Source organism: Struthio camelus, chromosome Z, assembly GCF_040807025.1.
Source record: "Struthio camelus isolate bStrCam1 chromosome Z, bStrCam1.hap1, whole genome shotgun sequence".
In the NCBI taxonomy this organism is placed as follows: domain Eukaryota; kingdom Metazoa; phylum Chordata; class Aves; order Struthioniformes; family Struthionidae; genus Struthio; species Struthio camelus.
In genome coordinates this window covers 75,617,628-75,636,398 of record NC_090982.1, presented here as the reverse complement: position 1 = coordinate 75,636,398, position 18,771 = coordinate 75,617,628, and the positions used below count along the sequence as shown (strand labels likewise).

Genomic DNA, 18,771 nt, shown 5'->3' with positions numbered 1-18,771 from the left:
ATAGGTCTTCATCACTTGAGGAGGAAAAAAAAAATGGTGGGAGGTAATAGGTACAAGCTGGCTACTTGTTTTCTTGTCTTCTAATTTCTAATGAAGAACAAAAACAGAGGTACAATTTTAGTTCTGCTTAAGTGTACAGTCTGTTTGATCATAAATGCTGCATACACCTTTAAAAAAAAAAGTGGAAATGGAATTAAAACCAGCTGATTTTGGAATTACAAAATGATTTCACAAAGCGCTCATCAATGCAGTAATAGAAAGCAGCAACATCAATGCAGTAATAGAAAGCAGCACTCAGCTAGGACAGGGGTGTGGTACTTGTGTTAGGAACTCCCTAGAGTAAAACTTTGTAGACCCAACCATCTTAATCTTTTAAGTTCCTCTTAAGTTCCAGCTCATTACACAAAATGGCAGAAACTCCTCTGCAAAGTTAACGTGGTAATTTTATTGGGTTAGGAAATGATTCAGACTTTACAATTGGAATCAAAGTAAAATGACATATGTGCAGTTAACACTTTTTTTTTTTTGGTTGGAGCCTGAAGGAAGTAATGAACCAAAACTTTTTTTAAACAAATATGATTATGTAAGATAGAAATACATGGCATCAGCCATGCTTTATGCCTTGTTAAATGGCTGTACTATGTAATCCCAAAGCAGCTATCTAGTTGGGTATGAGGAAAAGAAAACCACTTTTTGGGGAGGATGTTGATAAGGATTAGTGCCCCATGCTAGAAGTAATTACAGAAATTAGAAACTTTTCCATTTATGTGCATACAGACTTTTTGCTCTAATTACAGTGTATCCTTGCAGTAAGGGTAAACAATTTTAATGTTGTTTGTTTGAAAGCTGCAGTTATGTTCTGCTCAGGGTGATTCACATCCTGGGATTGGTTACTCTTATATAAATGGAGTCTCACATCATGGGGCAAAGGGGATGATTTGCTCTGCAGTATTATCTCTTGGCATTGATTAGTACTTTTTTTTCTTATTTAAGGAAGTAAAAAGACATACTTGTCTGTTTCACAAATGTTTGTACTTTAATCTACACAATTGGAAATGCTTGCTGTTGAGGTCTGTTAAAACTATTTACTATATGCTACTGTAGTCCAAAGAAAGTTTATTAACTAAGGATAGTTTTGCTTTTTCTGTCACTCTGCTTTCTAAAAATTATTGTTGCCTATAAACTTAAGAGATAAATTACACAGTAGTTGTGTCAGTGCTAAAGTCCTAGTGGAGACAGAATCCTATCCTTTATTTTAACAGCCATGTGTGTTTCAGCCAGTTTTGACATGAGTTTTGTAGATGGTACCAGAGTAAGTAGAAGACATCAAGTTAATACAATTCAGTGGGTTTTTTTAATACCAACACTAGAAAAGGTATGTAACTAATACAAAACACTACTGCAGAACACTACTGAACCACATGTTTACAAAACACTTTCTTTCTAGACTGTTGTGTAAAAATGGTCATCTTATACTGAACAAGTATTTCATCTCCAGCCTATGATTTTTCTTGTCCGTTGTAGTTTAATTATAGAATTAGCGCAGAGACTAGATGGCAGATATCAGGGGTTCAATGAGCATCTTGTGTGCAAGGAACCAAATCCAGTCTATTTTTCAGCTGTTCTTTCCATGTGTCTCTCTAATGCAGTACGAAATACTTCCACAGCAAAGTCTGCATCCTTTTTAGTAATGCACATAGGAGGTTTAATTCTAAATGTCTGAGGAGAGAAGGGAGGGGGAAGAAACTCTTAGAATTGTATGGAAAGAATACAGGTTCTAGCAGCCCACTTAGGTCAGCACTCACCTTCTGCCAAAAAAAATCTTAACCAAAAGTGGGAGAAATAATAAATAGGAGAATTGCACAGCTGGGACCAAGGCATCTGATTAATTAATGCACCCTGAAGTGGGGCAATTTTGGACTTCGTTACATCAAACTCCCCGCTCTACTTCTGTGACAGAGTAACTGCTTCCATAAGAGACCTGACAAGATGAGATGATGTGTGTTCAGGTCTGTTGTTCCAGACAGAGCTGGTATAAAACCTTAGGTGGATTTGTACCAAGAAAGAGCTGAGACATAGCAAAACTGCCAGAAAGGAAACTTTGTCTATAGGGAAAAGTATTCTCTGCTGAGAGTGGCAACCTCTTGCGTTGTGCTGATTTGCTGTCAGGTAATTTGCTATTGTTTTATAGCCTTTAATTCTTAGAGAATGTATTACTGAAAGTGAGTATTTAGTGATTGTTTCATGAGGGTAATACAGTTTGAATGCCTGTTGATCAGGAGTGAAGTACATGCAGATTAACATGGCAAGAACTTAAATTCTCAAATCCACATGTTTAGTCAGTAGCTTCCAAAAGTATTGAACCTCTATAAGACTATTAAATGCTTAGTTTAAGTTTCTCTGTCATCAGGCCTTTATGCCTGTATGGACCAGTATGGACTGGTCTTTCCCACTCACAGCCCCAACTAAAGCTGACAGACCTAGATCAATAGCATTCTTAGGAGACAGAATCAGATTTTACTACACTCTAAGCTGCGGGCTGTAACCTGTGTTTTGGTCCACGGTTCGTGGAACAACTGATGAGGTGACAGATGCACACTGGCTGCTTCCCTTTAGCCATCCCACATCTATCTCATATACAAGTTCCTTCCTCTAAGTCAGAGGGTTTAATTGACCTGATCATCCTTAAGGCAGTTCTCTGTTACTAGTTTAAGTGTTTTAAGAAGCTCCTGACACAGTGTCCTGGTACAGCGTGGTATATCTTAGAATGGATTGCCCATGGCAATTTCTTCACGTTTTTGTGCTGCATTGCTGAACTTGCTAGTAAGAGCTCTTTCCCTATTGCTATCCAGGCAGGATGTTACCAGCTGTCCTGAATGAAAGAACTGACAAGAATAAACTTGTTTCTCGTGCCATCGAGTCAAGTGATAACCTGAAAACTAGCAAACAGCTAACAAACCTGAACATTGCTTGTTTCCTCTAACACATAATACGTTATAGTACAATGCTTTTCTTAGGGGAATTGACCCTCTAAAAGTACATTGCAAACTTTGAGCTAGTTCAGCGTAATTGTGAGAAAAAAACAAATAGCTCCTGCCTGATTTGTAAAATAGAAAAATTAAGCTGAGTTAGCTCTTTGGACTATACACATTTTCTAATTTACTTATTAAACTAAAGTTAATTTAGTTTAAGTGAAGTAGGATGCAAACCAGAAGTTCAGTACCTGACGATGGAGTCCTCCTCTGCCAATCAGTACCCCCATGTCTTTACAGTCCTCCCAGATCTGACTGATTTCTTCATCTGGAAGAGGGTGGCAACTTTCCTGTGAAAAGTGAACACTAAATTTCATTTAGCTATTCAAAATTAATTTATGAAAGAGGCGTATATTCTACTGCCTCCAATAAATTCCACCCCCATCTCTGGCTGGGAACATTAGCTGCACAATTTAGCTGCACAATTTAGCTGCTTTTTAGGCTGAGCTTATGCAATTTAAGTATACAAGTCACTGCCTAACCAAAGCTTGTGAAATATTTAAGCTGTTCGAATGTTCTAGCCAATTTTTAGCCAGAACAGCGTTGCTCTTACTCCATTTTTTTTTTAAAAGAGAATGTCCTCCTACTACCATAATCATTCTGTTTCAGCTGAAATAAAACTTTCAGGGGCACTGTAAATTCAAAGGAATAAAGTAAATCACCAACCTTATTTGTCACCATTTCTATCCCAATCATAAGTCCCTTGCCACGGACATCTCCAACAATTTCGAACTTATCCCGTAGTTTTGCGAGCTCTAGTAGCATGTACGTTCCCACCTCCTCACTGTTTTTTTGTAGACCATCTTCCTCAATAGCCTGATTAAAATGATGCAAAACAACAACATTGCAGGAAAAGCTTCAGATGCATCTGGTCAATCTCCAGGAAGACAGATGTCACATCATGTTCATCTCACTTCCTCTTGCAGACTATGCTCCTTCACTACTATAGTACTGACATTTTTTCCTCCCTTCTACCCCACTAATAGCATCAGATTACAACTGACAAATGAACACAATATTTTGACCCTGCTGTGTCCCTTTTCACATTTTACTAATTATTTCATAATCGTATTCCACTAATTAATTCATGCTCATATATTCATGGTCATGCATATAATGTATTTTCAGTATCTCACCAGGAATATTTTAATTCTTTCTCCAATGTCAAACATGAGAAGAATATAATTTGACAAGGCATACCTCTGTATACTAGAACACCTTTCTGGGAAAAAAATTGAGTGTTTTAGGTTCATCAAAGCTATGCTCTTTTAAATGCAGTCTTACTTCTTTCTTACTCTGCTCCCTTTACCACAACTCCCAGCACTGAACGTGCACCACACATTTTATGAACTGATAATCCGTATTAAGAAAATTCACATGATCAAACAAAAATTGCTATTACAATATTTAAAGCTGGTGTTTTTCCCTTTTTTTCTTCAGATTTATTCTTTCTGACTCAAAAAACTTCCTCAGATCTATATCACATCCAGGCTCAAAGTTATTTCAGAGCCAAACAAAAACAAAATATTGGTTTTGACTTTCTTACTTGTAAACCGGCTTTTCAAAATGTTTTAATTTTATCATCCACAATCTACATTTTATGAAACAGCTATGTGAAAAATCTGCCAAGAAAGTAACATGAGCATAAACTTACAGTGTGCTATAATGAAGCTTGAGCGTCAAGGAAGGATGGTCTGTGCACGACCAAGACAAATTAAATAGGGACCTACTGCCCATTGACTGATTTTGTATCAGACGATATGTTGCAAATTTTCCTGCCTCTTTTTCATGAGGGATTTTTTTTTTCAAAAGGGATTCTGACCTTAAACATCTTTAACTATCCAGCTATTAAGCCTCGTTATGCACAAGGTAGAAACTATGGAGTTAAAATAGCTGTGTTACGTGTGCATGCTGGCGAATAAGTTTAGCTTAGCTGAGGATTTGCATAGTCCTAGGAAAGAGTCACTTATGGATGCTGCTTCTGAAAAAGTGCTTTCCTTCATTTTTATAAACAAAGTAAAGAACATAAGGGGAAAAAAGGAAAGATGATTCTGATAATGTAATTATGTAGGACCCTTATTCTTGCTAAAGGTATGAAACTTTTACAATGCAACAAATCAGCAGTTACTGTTTTCCTACACACAGGGCACACTGATCATGTAAAAATAATACATATATAAATGTTCAGACATTTTATACAGTTATTTACAAAATTGCCCATGTCTAACTTTATAATAAGAACAAATTTCAACATTTTTTCATCTGTTGTTACTAGAAAAAGCTTGGAATGGATACATTCATAACATTCTCCCTACATCGAGAACTGCAGCTCCAGCTACACAGGCCACAGGGTTTCCTCCAAACGTGTTAAAGTGAAGAGTCTGAGCCAAGGAACTTGCAATCTCTAAAAGAAAAAGAACATTTTGATTTCTTCTTACAGTTGCCTTCGTAACAGTACTTAACTTCTAAAATAATGCTTACTTAACTTCTAAAATAATGCTGTGTTTCACCCTGATTCTACTGGAGATAAAAAGATAGGAAGATTTTAATTTTTCTGCAACAAGTCGGAGCATATTATGACTATATTCCAAAGTCTATAAAGTCTAGAAATTGCTAAAGGTAGAATTTTTAAAAAGCACTACACTTCTAACAGATCTAGTCAGTTGTCTTTTAAACCTACATCTACACATTTTCTTGCACACTAGATTCAGTGAATCATTCGTATGAATCAAGCAGTTGGCCAACACACTGCTTTATATACACACAGTGCTTTAATGAGAAAAATAGCAAATTCATGGAGAATTTCCAGGGTCTGCTACCCAGCCTACCAGTGTCTCACAAGATCATCTGTGCTGCAGTTACACAGCTAACCCTCTTTAAATAAAACTTTACATGGCTGTAACACAGCAACTGATAAATCAAGTACTACGGGTACCCAATTCTTTTATCTCAAAAGATAGTTTGAGATCAAGACTATTAGTAAAGCTCAGCTGTTGGAACAAGTGCCTCTCCAGTGATTACTGCATAGTTAGTGTACTTTGTATCGGCTTTGTTTTAGACCTTAGTAGAACCGAAGGCTTATACCTTTTGTTGTAACAACAGCTCCCATTGGAAAACCATTACCAATTCCTTTTGCCATAGTAACGATGTCAGGGACTACGTCATGTGTTTGAAATCCCCAGAAATGGCTGCCGGTTCGACCGAATCCTGTCTGTACCTTTCAAGGGAAGCAGCCAGAAACGTCCCCATTACCTTCTCGCATTTTACAATATGGGTTCTCTTTCTTGCCTTTTTGATGTTACTGATTTGCATAAACTGCAGCTATAATATCTGGAGTCATATATAGAGTCAACTATTATAGTAGGATCTTTATTCAAATGGCTTTACACAATAATTTGTAATTTGGTTTTCCTTTTTTTTTTTTCCCCTTCCATACAAAAGAGCTAACATCTCACCATGTCTTAGGCATGGCCCAAAGAAGGGGGGGAGGAGGGCAAAAGGGGGCTCCTACCGGGCCAACCCTGTCTCACGAAGCCCTGAAAAATCGTTCCTCATTCAGAGCTAACGCAAACCACTGCTTATAAGCAGGGTAAAAGAGTCATGAGAATAACTGCTACTGTGACAATACTCGTGTCACAGCTGGTATTTATTAGCTGCATATTTGTGCAAATTTATTACTTCCAAAAGTTAAGAAAGGGCAGCTACTAACCTTAGCTGTTTCTAAAATCAGAATACCACAGAGCAGAATAGAGGCAGTAAGCACCAGGGGGCAGCTATGCTTGGAAAGTTGCACAATGTTAACCTTAGGCAATGAAACGGAAAGAAACTATTTGTATAGTGTTTCATTTAGATTATTTCCAGTCTTGGATTCTTTTAAAAAGACTTCCAGAGGTACCTCAAACTAGAGCTTTGCTAAAACAAACAAACAAACAAACAAACAAACTCACTTCATCTGCAATACAAACGCCTCCTCTTTCCCGTACTAGCTGATAAGCTTCCTTTAAGAAACTTTTTGGGTACTGAACAGTTCCATTAACACCCTGCCGAAACAAAAACACAATGTGTTCATGGACAGACAAAGAAACGGGTTTTACTGCGTGGCTGTCCTACAATAAAAAAAATACCAACAGCCCTCAGGTAATAGCAAGACTGTAGTCTCACAAGTTTCTGGCTTCGCAGTGAAGTTGCTTCAAAAAGTTCCTGCTCAGGTCACTCATTCCCACCCCACAGGGCAGTCTGCTCTTCCATTACTTGTGTTGGTACAAATGTTTGTGAGGCCACACTGTAAACTGGATCACTGGAAGACAGACTGGATTAAAGATAAACTGCCAAAACAAGTACCTTGAAAAGCTTCACACTGAGAAATCCAGAAACTATGTTTGATGACAAAGTTAACCAGAGAAATCAAGTCCATTCTTTGGTAATTTGGTTTAAAACACTGTGTCCTCAGTTTCTGTCCACCTTGCCAGTTTTCTTTTGAATCAGAAATTCCACTCCACACCTGGACTGCGATGACTTCTTGCAGTGAAGTATGTAAAGGTTTAAAAGACAACAGCAATGACAGAGAACAGTTCCAAGCTCCACTCTTCTCTGAGGTCATGGTTCTCAGATTTTTTCACACTCATGGGATATATTCTCTATACTTTCCTGCTATTTAAGAACCAAATACACAGCAGTTCTGACACTTAGGTGAAGTGCCAAGAGGAACGAATTCTGGGGCCATGACTTGCTGGTGAGCTGCTAAAAACACAGTGGAGAATGTGGCTGGGAAGAAGTGGAAGGGGACCGAGATAAAGTTCACAGAAATAATAAATAGAAAAGCAATATTAAACTAGAACGTAACTATTAGAATCTAAACAGTAGTATAAACGTTATCTTGGTTTCATGTGTCATACTTACTGTTTAAATACAGAAAATTTTAAAAATGAGTACATTTAAACATTATTCTCTGTTTAACGTAACTTAATGAACAAAATTCCTGCTCCATTGAAATCGGTGGCAAAAGTTCAAATTCTAATAGAATGCACCCATTCCTTCAAGTATTTAAGGTGTTTAAGACCTAAAACCAGTAGGAGTCTATACATTTAGGATGTAGCTAAAGAGCCTACTATTTAATTTGTGCTATGAAAATTGAGAAATGGCAAACCACCTACTTGAATCGGTTCAGCGATAAATCCAGCTATTGTTTTTGGCACACAGGTATTCAGAGTATCTTTGAATTGTTCAATGTACTGGTCTTTTGCCTGACACACACCTGTTTATATGGAAAACAGTTTAAAAGAGTTTACCTGAAGTGACACAAAAGTAGTTTCAAAACATGAAATTGCACATCTAATCTACAGTGTTCCTAATGGAATTAACGGGAGTACTTTCACAGAAGACTGCTAACTTTCTGCTTCTCAGGAAACATCTTTGACAGTAAATCATTTGTGTGTGTGTGGTTTTTTTTTTAATATTCCAGATCAACAGGAAAAAGTATTTACAATGCAAGCATCATCTAACTATACAGTACATATCACCTTTCAAAAACACAAAAAGGCTAAACATTAGAGGAGAGATTCCCTATTTTCTCTTAAGCCATTTACGCTCTAAGGAATGCCAGTTCCAAAACAGCAAGGCAAAGCTGCCAGACAACAGGATGTTACCCATTACACAGGTCAATAAATTACAGATTAGTGAAAGTGCTTGTGAATTATCTACATCAGAAGAAAGAGCAAGCAAACAGTTTCTCATGGGTTAATAAACATCAGACTAAGACATAACAAATTGTCAGGTTAGTGTGAATACAAAGATTCTGGAGAATGCAGCTGCACTTCAGTTTGCACTGTAACAAAAAACACAGCAACATCCTCCCATTCACTGAAAAGGTGGGGAAAAAAAAAAACTAAGAAGAAAGCATTTTGTTAAACATGTGAAGTAAAATATTAGAGTGCCTGCTGAAACAGTGAACAAAATTAATTGCTGTTTACAGGAGAGCAGAAGAGTAATTTCATTTCCAAACAAAAGCTGGAGAACTATCAAAACTTCAGTAGCAGCAGAAATTACCAGTCAACATTTCTCTTCTTCCAGATGTGTTAAATTTTGAGTTCCACAGCTTTGTGAATATCAGAACTCATCATGACACGCGCTGGAGACCAAGGCTGGGATTTTTCAGGAGAAACCTGAGTACAAAGCGTCCCCTCCCTATTTTTCAGGAGGATATGGGTACCCGAGATTCTCTGCAATATTTTCCTCAGCTGTCTGCAAATCCTAACCGAGAGAGCCTACTGATGAATGTTTATCTTGACTGAGAAGTTAAGTAAATATGCCCTGTGTACTCATTTTGGTTTCCACAGACCCATACTATCTTCTAATCTAAAAAACAAATACTTTATGTCATTGACCAACCTTCAGAACAGCTGCATTTTCGAATGGTTTGCACTGGAGAATCTCTACAACGGCTGCCTCCCCATGGACCACGAAAAACATCTGGCAACATTGTCTGTCAAGCATAAGAGAAATAGCTACAGATTTGATGACATCATCTGTCTAAGAGATGTGTTGATCGTACCTAGGGATGACTCTAATGAAGAAAGCTATAACAGTCTACTAGAGTCAAAGGGTTGACTTAGTTCAAGTGACTTGTCTGAAAAACATTTGTGAAATAATACCAGACTTCCCCTAAGATAAGAACCCTGATGGAAGGCAGAAGAGAGGCAGAAGTGGTGGAGGGGGAGAAATTCCCTGTTTTGACCATTCCAGCAGTAGTCACTCAAACGATGACTTCCTTTGTTTTGTTCTTTGTTAGTCAGCAATTACAGTTACCTAAGAGTAACGGCAACGTGTTTTACAGTTGCCAGTATAGCGTCAATAATCCAGAGTATGATAAAAACCCCAAAATACAGAGAGATAGGCAGATCTAGTAAAGTAATAATGGGCTGGAAACCACAAACTCCTGCCTTCTAATCCTGACTGCTGATGAAACACTACATGACTTTAAGCAGGTTGGGAGCCTGCAACAGAGGAGCCCTCCAAGAGCCTGTGCTGTGGCTGAGCTATCACCGGCACGGTTCAGCGGTGCCAGTGCCAGCCTCTAGCCCACACAAAGCCACTCCTTGCTTCTCAAGGGCACAGAGATAACTTATTGCTATTCATCCCCTATGGACCTTTTCCACAGATATATCTCCTGTCTTGCTGACAGGAAGGACATACGGTATTTTTTCTCTTCATTCTGAGGATGATCTACTGCAGACCAGCAGAAAGCAGATTTGCCAAAACAAGTTTCAGAGAAGGAGCTCTGAGCCATACAGAGGCTTCCAAGCAAGCACCAAGCCAGAGTGAAGTGCTGTAGACCATGACTGCTCATGTTATACTTTCCCCAACTCTAAATTAGCATTAACTCTAAACTAGCACAAGGAGAGGGCAAGGAGAGTCCAGCTCTTGTTTTGCTTACCCACCAGAAATGGCTACACTGCAGTTCAGTTAATAAAGCCCTTTAAGGATAGAAACTTTCTAATGGCTGAAATATTCAAATAAACTGTTAGTTACTCAGATTGTTAAGAAAAAAGATCTCACTGCTGAGGAGCCAAAGCCATTGGCAACGCCATGCTTATAAGGACCAAGAGATGTCACTCCCAGCGTGTAAGGGCTGCCTCCGTGGTATCCTCCTCTGTGCAAACAGACAAAGCACAAGAACAGCACTCATTTCTAAGAGGAGACTGTAGCAGTATTAGTTCTGACAGGGCCTGCTTCTGAGTTACAAATCACTGAGAAAAGTATATACTACTGCCTTCAAAACAAGATTCCTACTGCCATTTTTTGCTCTGATTTTGGAAGATCTGTGATTATCCATCTGTGACATGTTTCCTGCAACTGCAGATGTTACAATAGTGAGCTGACATTCACAAGGGGACAAGAAACAGCCCCGAATCAACAGCAATTCAGACAGGTTTTGTGCAAACCTCTCATGAATTTCTGCGGTAGCACCTGAGCCCTACAGAATAAACATCTCTGTTCCTTGCATCTTGGGAGCTTCAGCTCTCTCAAACAGATGTTGCCAACCATTAAACTACACGGTGGTTTGCTGCTAGTTTTATACATAAATCAGAAGTCACTAATGGGAATACACAAGTTAGGTGGATTCACTTTTTTTTTGCTGAACAGAATGGCAGAAAAATTGCCATTTTCCCTAGAAGCTAACACTTTATAACATCTTTTATTCTAGTTTCTGAGGCCTTGGGTGCACAGTAAAGAAAAGAATTGCTTATGCTGGTGTTTATGTAGTCCCCACCCTTGCACCACTTCTGTAATTGAGATAGAATAGCTTTCTGTGCAGCTGTACAGTGAACTACATCAGGGATCTGGCAAATAAATAAAAAAAAAAAAGCCAGCAAAACAAACAAGAACAAAATGTCCCCAGTCCTTCCACTAGGTCAGTTTTTAGCCTGATCAGGTCCCCACTCTGGATCACGGTGCAGCTGTTCCAGCTGTACCCTTGCACCCCTGCAAAGGGGGGCACTGCAGGGCGGGATGAACAGAGGCAGGTAGTGGCTGCTAAGGCCTGCACTGCCGCTGAACGAAGTAACACCCCGAACAAAAAGATTAGATCCTTTTTTTAAATAAGGAAAGCAGAAATCACAGGTTGTGTTTTGACTAGTCCTAGCTTACTGTATCAAATCTTCAACTCCCAATACTCTTCAGGTTTTACTCTTCTTTGTCTGATAAATTAATTTGAAAGTTTCCTCAGTAGATTTGGAGTTAAAGAGTTCTGCGTTATTTCATGTCTTTTGCATATAGAGAGTGATCACACACAGTGAGTTTCATAAAAATCATATGACCATTACCTGAAACAGATGATGTCAAAGTTATGAGTATATATCCTTGCCAGGAACATCGCCAGATCATTGGCTTCTGACCCACTGTTGGTCAGGTAAACCACCTACAGAGAAATGCTTGTGATCAGTATAGCCAGCAACAACCACCTGCTTATTTGGGATCAGACCGTGTCACCTTATCAACATTATGAGCAATATCCTATCACTGCCACAAAGTGCCTTCACTGCAATAAACCTCACGTTTACATCACAGGTGTACAGACAAGGGTTAAGATCAAGATGATGTTCTACTCGTGCACAGTGCAGAAAAAGCTTCAAGAGTTAGTCTTCAGCTTTTCTATCCCGTATCTAAGATGAAACGGTGATTTAGTGAAAAATGAAATTGGGTCAAACTGGGCGTGACTGACTGAACAGAAACTACCTTCGCACAGGTAAAAATGGCTGTAAAATATCTCTGTAGGTTAGTTACAAAGAGTGGAGCACAGGGACACATCACCGAAGAAGAAGATTTAAGCAGTGTTTGCTTACGGGGAGCCAAAGAGAACTAAGGGGATATCCCAAATATAATATCTGAGATTTGAAACCACCTGAATTCTAATGACTGTCAATGCTTTTAAACTTCCTTTTCAGAAGTGACTGAGATTCTCTACTAGTTAAACTATGCAGACACTTTATGTTTTTGTCTTACTCTCCTTCCTTTCTTAAGTTTGTGAAAGCTTCGCAGTCTTCTGTTAACCTCGTTTCATTTTATAATGCGTTTCTTTTACCTGAAAACAAATATAATATTTTTCTTACCCTGTTTCTGGGCATAGGAAACATGCTGGTTATGTGTATTTAAGTGTCAGTGAAGTTCACTACATAAAGTACTGTCAAATACTTTTCCCTGTTAATTTACCTGAGATCAGGTAAATGTATGGCTAATGTCTCACTGGAGTTCCTTTACTAATTTTTGAGTCGGCAGTGTCCCTTCACAATGACAACTGAAGAGACGGCAGAGACAGAACAGGAGTTTGGGATTTTATCCTTGTGTACATCGAGGTTCAAAGAAAAGGCCTCGAGGGTTACAATGTTTTCTCTTTATTTGGCAGTCTGTAGTCCTGATGCAGGTTTTCTCTCCCAGTTACTGTAGCTCTACGTAAGTACTTTGATCTAATAAATACCCCACTGCCACCATGTCAGAAGTGAAGTACCTTCAGTGGATCTGGGAGAAGTGAAGTTAGCTTCTCGGCATATTCCTGGATTGATGGGTGCATGTAGATATTAGTGGTATGCCAAAGACGAGCAAGTTGTTTCTGGGTAGCCACAGTTACCTTCCTGCACGTACCACAAGACAGTGATTTAATCCAACGCACGTGTGCACACAGTGCACACAAACCTATCTCTATTATTAACTCTTAAAATTCAGACACTGTTCCATTTGCCAGATGGATGAACATATAGACAGAATGAAAGAATTCTTCAAAATATGGTGGGAATTGCTCCCAGTATGAGCGATACATGAGAGCCCAGTGAGCTGAATTCTGTCTTCGGGCTCACACAGCCACAAATTAACACAGAACAAAACCAATGTGAGCCTCTGTTTCTGTATTTGATAGTGTAAATCAAACAACAGCATACTTACGGGTGACAATGACCAACACTGACGGTAACGATTCCAGCAAAGAGGTCAAGATATCTTCGTCCTTCATAATCAAACAACCACTGCATATATCCTTGGTGCAGCAACAACGGCTTCTTGTAATATGTTAGCAGGGAAGGAAAGACGTTTCGTTCACGGATCTTCAGCATATGCTCATATGTGTAGGACTGAGCGGAATAAAGAAGTCAGTAGGCATTTATGCTTTCTAAAGATTCAGACTAAAAATTCACGCATCACGCAGTTGTGGGCACTGGTTGTTCACAGAGAGACTAACATAAATTCTGGCATGCAGAGGGCTCTACAAACATCTGCACTTATCTTTTCCTTAAAGTCTTTCAAATCAACAATTTATCCTTAATGTTATATGTGTGAATCTATAGGTTATATCATGGTTGCAAGATTGTTTTTCCCAAACAAGCAAATTGCTTAAGTCATAAAGGATGCACAGACTATTTACAGCAAACGAGCCCATCATTCAGATCTCTTGGCGCAGTCTTTACTTCAATTCAGTGCAGTAGGTATGACTTACTTGGTATTTTTCCGGTACAAAGTCACAGGGAGGCATTTTTGCTTGTACGGAGACAGAGCTTTTCCATTTCCGCAGGCCAAAGGCAACTACAAAATAGTTAAGATAATTACCAGACATGTATCAAAGTGCACATCTGAAACAGTTTCTCAGTAAGCTTGGTAACACAGAGCAGAAGCAATAGTCTAGGCACACGCTTTTCGTCCGAGAGATTCCCTTTAGGAAAAAACATATTTGAGCACTGCATCTTTGTAAAGGTAAAATATCCACTGAGTGAGAAAAAAAAGCGCGAGTTTCACTTTTATCCTCTAAAACTTAAGTTTTCAAACTGCCCCGGCCACTTTTATTTCGATGGAAACAGAGTGCGAAAATCAGCTTCTGACGTGAACTCTTATCAGGGAGCAAGCGGCGAGAGCAGAGATGCTCGCGCGGGGGCAGGAGCCCGGCGCCTGGGCTGCCGGCAGCCCGAGCAGCGCCCTCACGGACGGGCCAGGCCGCAGTCCCGACCGACCGGAGGCGGGCGGCAGAGCGGGGGCTGGCGCCAGGGCAGGCGAGTCCGGCCCAGGGTCCGGCCAGGAGCAGCAGCGGCTGGGGACGAGGCTACAGCACAGGTCCAAGGTCCGCTCAGGGGTCGGGCGCGAGGACGGGACTGGAGGCAGGGCTGCGCCGAGGGCTCGGGGCTGAGCCGAAACGGGGCTCCCGGGCGGCAGCCCCCGGTCAGGGCCCCGGTCTCTGCTTTCCTTCTCCGCGTCCCGCAAACCTCAAGCCAGCCCCTCTTTCCTTTAACTGGCAACACGGTCAGGGAGACACCCAAAAGCGGTACCGCGTAAATCCGCACCCCTGACACCAACAGCTCAGACCTGCGCGCCGATTTTTCAGTACCGAGCCTTTTAATCGTCTTTTTAATAACTGTAGGTTTTTAAAAGATTTCTTTAGACCCCGTAGAATGGAAAAGGAAGAAAAACGAAGCTTCCTGAAATAAACCACGACATACTGTTACTTCCCCTACTGTCGCTTCGGTCGGGCACTAAGCAATTAATTCTCCATAAGACTCCCGACTCAAAAAAAAAACCTAATTAAAAAACGGGAGCTGGAGAAGCTCCGTCCTGGGATCCCTCTCCAAGGCAGCGAGGGCTGCGCTAGAGCAGCGCCGCGGCTCAGGGCTCCCCCCGCCGCCCGCCGGCCCCGGCCAGGACCCCCCGGCAGCCCCCGCCCGTCCCGCCGCCCCCGCTCCTCACCGCGGCCGAGCGGCCGGCTGCGCCCGCGCAGCAGCGCCCCGAGCCCCCCCGCCATGTCCGGCGGCCGGCGGCGCTGGGCTGTGGCCGGCCGAGAGGGAGGGAGGCTGGATGGCCGAGCTCAGAGGGTTGTGGTCAGCAGTGCGGAGTCTAGTGGGAGACCTGTGGCTAGTGGTGTCCCCCAGGGGTCAGTCCTGGGTCCAGTCTTGTTCAATGTATTCATCAATGACCTGGAGGAAGGGACAGAGTGCACCCTCAGCAAGTTTGCTGATGATACTAAACTGGGGGGAGTGGCTGACACACCAGAAGGCTGTGCTGCCCTTCAGAGGGACCTGGACAGGCTGGAGAGGTGGGCGGAGAGGAACCTCATGAAGTTCCACAAAGGCAAGTGCAGGGTCCTGCACCTGGGGAGGAAGAACTGCATGCAGCAGTACAGGCTGGGGGTTGACCTGCTGGAAAGTAGCTCTGCAGAGAAGGACCTGGGAGTGCTGGTGGACAACAGGTTAAGCATGAGCCAGCAGTGTGCCTTTGTGGCCAAGAAGGCCAATGGGATCCTGGGGTGCATTAGGCAGAGTGTTGCCAGCAGGTGGAGGGAGGTGATCCTGCCCCGTCTCCTCAGCCCTGCTGAGGCCCCACCTGGAGTACTGTGTCCAGTTCTGGGCTCCCCAGGACAAGAGAGACATGGCACTACTGGAGGGAGTCCAGCGGAGGGCTACGAAGATGGTGAGGGGACTGGAGCATCTCTCCTATGAGGAAAGGCTGAGAGAGCTGGGCCTGTTCAGCCTGGAGAAGAGAAGATTGAGAGGCAATCTCATAAATGTGTACAAGTATCTGAAGGGGGAGTGTCAAGAGGATGAGGCCAATCTCTTCTCCGTGGTGCCCAGCAACAGGACAAGAGGCAACGGGCAGAAACTGAAGCACAGGAAGTTCCACCTAAAGCTGAGAAAAAACTTCTTGACTGTGAGGGTGACAGAGCATTGGAAGAGGTTGCCCAGAGAGGTGGTGGAGTCTCCTTCCCTGGAGATATTCAAAACCCATCTGAACACATGATCCTGGGCAACGTGCTCTAGGTGACCCTGCTTGAGCAGGGAGGTTGGACTAGATGATCTCCAGAGGTCCCTTCCAACCTCAACCGTTCTGTGATTCTGTGAGGCGCCTCCCACCCATCCCGCCGCCAGCTGCGGTTGGTGGCAGCAGGAACGGCTGCTCCGGCCTCGTGGCCGGCTGACATGGAGCCTCTCCAGCGCCGGCCCTGCTCAGCCACTCGAGGCGCGGGCAGATGGTGGCCAGTCGGGAGCCGAGGCGGCCGCATCCCCGTCCCGGCCCTGCGTTCATCACTGTCCCTGTCTCATCCCCAGACGCCGAGGGCCCTGGGGCCTCTCTCGTGCCACGTGTCATGGCAGCCCCGGCCTGCACCCGCGCCATCCTGCTGCTGTTTCAGACCTGAACAGGGCTAGCGATACCTGAAAACTTGTTTTTTTTTTTTTCTTAAGTGTATCGGTTAGACTAAAAACCAACAAAACCCACAAAACATAATGTCTCTACAAGCGTTACTGCACTTGGGTGTACCTGATCGGTTTAATTCTGCTCAGGCCCTTTGTAAAGCTGATGGCAGTAAAGTCACGTTACCCCGTTTCAGAAAGTCTGATCAAGGCAATGGCGTAAACATCCGTACCTACATGGTGTTACCGGAAGAAGTGTTTTATTGCCTAGATGCTCGTGTACAAGGGAAAGTGATCATTAATTTATTCTTAATGTAAATAAGCTTAACATCTTGGAGAAAAAGAGCTGATGTCGACCTTTAGTTTTTCCCAGGGCTCTAACTTAGTTCTGACGTAACTGAGTTCTGTCTCATTTTTAGTAATTTTCTGGCAAAGTTTTAATGCATTGTAATTTAAAAAAGGTGGTTGTAAGGGAGTATTTTTACCCTTATAAAGTACAGATAGTTTTTTTAAGCATTTGTCATCTTCACACAGCAGATCTCAAATACTCAGCAAAGAAAAAGTTCGTAGGGTTGAACACAGCCAAATTGTGCTTAGCCTTGGCCAAAAAATGAGCTCCGAGGACAGATTAACAAAACAGAGTCTCATCAAAAAGAAAAATGGAAAGAAATGTTATTTTTAAATAGAGCTTGGCGATAAGGAATGCCAAAAGATGTTGTCAGAAGGAGAGAGATAGGACATATCTTTCCCCTTTTTTTCCACTTTCTCAGCAAAGAGCACCAGCACAACCTCCTGCAAGCGCGGTCACCCTGAGAGAAGATAGAAAGCAGCAACAGGAGGTTCCAAAGTACCCGAATAATACCTTTGATGAGGAAGCTGAGCATAACCCGGTGCAATACGAATCCTTTGAGCTTTTGGAGAGCCTGGGGGGCTCCCCATGTTTTCTTTTGTGGCCACAGCTGTTATTAGCTGTAGCAGATCAGATCTTTTTTTTTTTTTCCAAGCTGTAAAACTCTCATCTTCTAGCAAGCGTAATGACCTTTGCAGGACAGCCCTCTACAGTGACCTTTCCTTTACAACCCCTGCTGTAATTCAGGGGCAACAGCTCAATTTAATAATGACCTCAGAGATACAAAGTTAATTACTTTATTTTACATTCCTGCTATATTTCCACCAGACCCAGGCAGCACCAGCTGTAGCTCATTTTCTAAAGCAAGCAGAAAACTCTTTGTTGCCCTCCCCTGTTAATTTCCCAGTTCCTTACAATACTAAATTAAGAAGAGATTTGTGATGGTATCCCCTAGAATGATAATTAGCATAACAAGACAAAATTGCCAGTGAAAAATATTTCACAGTTATTTTGTTGTCTCTAACTATTCCTAAGGTAGAAGGCTGCCTACTTCACCTACCCTGAAAGGTAGCCTCATTTTCACAGGAAACACCCCTGCTCTTGCTGCAACGAGTCAGGTATTTGTCCTTTCTAATAACCAGTGTGGCACTTACATACCTCAGCATTCCCAGGTTCTTGAGCTTTTCCTGGCAAGTTTTAGTGCCTGAATGTCAGTAATCATTTTCTTCAAAACAAAGAGCCATAAAGAAGCATGAATATAAAAAAGATGAGACCTAGTGAATGAGCTCGTTGCCTTAACTGTGTGCTTTCCATGAAACCTAGAAGACCGGCTGTGGGTAATAGCAGCCCTCTCTCCCCAAATGCTTGGACCATCTGAATATATTGCCTGTTTATGCCCTGTGTCCTAGGAGTGAAATGAGATGTGAGCAGCAGTAAACCAACCTTTCCAACCTCCAAGAAGTTGGGGAGCACAGCGCCTTCCCGTTCACACAAGAGGCTCTCTCATGCCCAGTTTTGTATGCAGAGGGGACTTCAGGTTGTGTTCTCAGTACACCTGCAATATGGAGCCTCCTGCATGTCAGATAAATTGCTCAGTGCATACGAGGTGGGTTAAATGCACCTGGCACTGGGCCTTCCACATGCAGAATAGTGGGAGCCCATCCTATGAACTGTGCTGGATGCTTCACATTTCTTCTTGTTTGTTATACGTTATATATGGGAACTCATAAATTCC

The 18,771-nt window shown here is 42.0% G+C and overlaps 1 protein-coding gene across 2 annotated transcripts; it reads right to left on the bottom strand.

Annotated features, from left to right (window-relative positions):
• Positions 1–423: 423 nt before the first annotated feature.
• Positions 424–15,537, bottom strand: LOC138064857 (alanine--glyoxylate aminotransferase 2, mitochondrial-like). Of its 2 annotated transcripts, XM_068929086.1 has the most exons (15): positions 15,249–15,528; positions 14,014–14,099; positions 13,467–13,651; positions 13,036–13,159; positions 11,855–11,949; positions 10,587–10,680; positions 9,420–9,513; positions 8,186–8,286; positions 6,980–7,072; positions 6,742–6,834; positions 6,117–6,249; positions 5,348–5,436; positions 3,699–3,848; positions 3,224–3,322; positions 424–1,719 (listed from the first exon to the last, which is right to left on the bottom strand). In XM_068929086.1, the coding sequence occupies exons 1-15, from the start codon at positions 15,301–15,303 to the stop codon at positions 1,609–1,611; spliced, it is 1,602 nt and encodes a 533-aa protein (XP_068785187.1). In that variant the 5' UTR covers positions 15,304–15,528; the 3' UTR covers positions 424–1,608. The 2 variants fall into 2 exon arrangements, with proteins under 2 accessions (XP_068785187.1, XP_068785189.1); XM_068929088.1 differs by lacking the exon at positions 6,742–6,834 and having other exon boundaries at positions 15,249–15,537.
• Between the last annotated feature and the right edge of the window lie 3,234 nt (positions 15,538–18,771).

Coding starts and splice junctions, on each gene's coding strand:
- LOC138064857 (XM_068929086.1), bottom strand. CDS start 15,303: ATGGCGGGGGGGCTCGGGGCGCTGCTGCGCGGGCGCAGCCGGCCGCTC. Junction 13,652..14,013: donor TTGTACCGGAAAAATACCAA/GTAAGTCATACC, acceptor TATTCCGCTCAG/TCCTACACATATGAGCATAT. Junction 3,323..3,698: donor TAGAAATGGTGACAAATAAG/GTTGGTGATTTA, acceptor CACTTTTCACAG/GAAAGTTGCCACCCTCTTCC.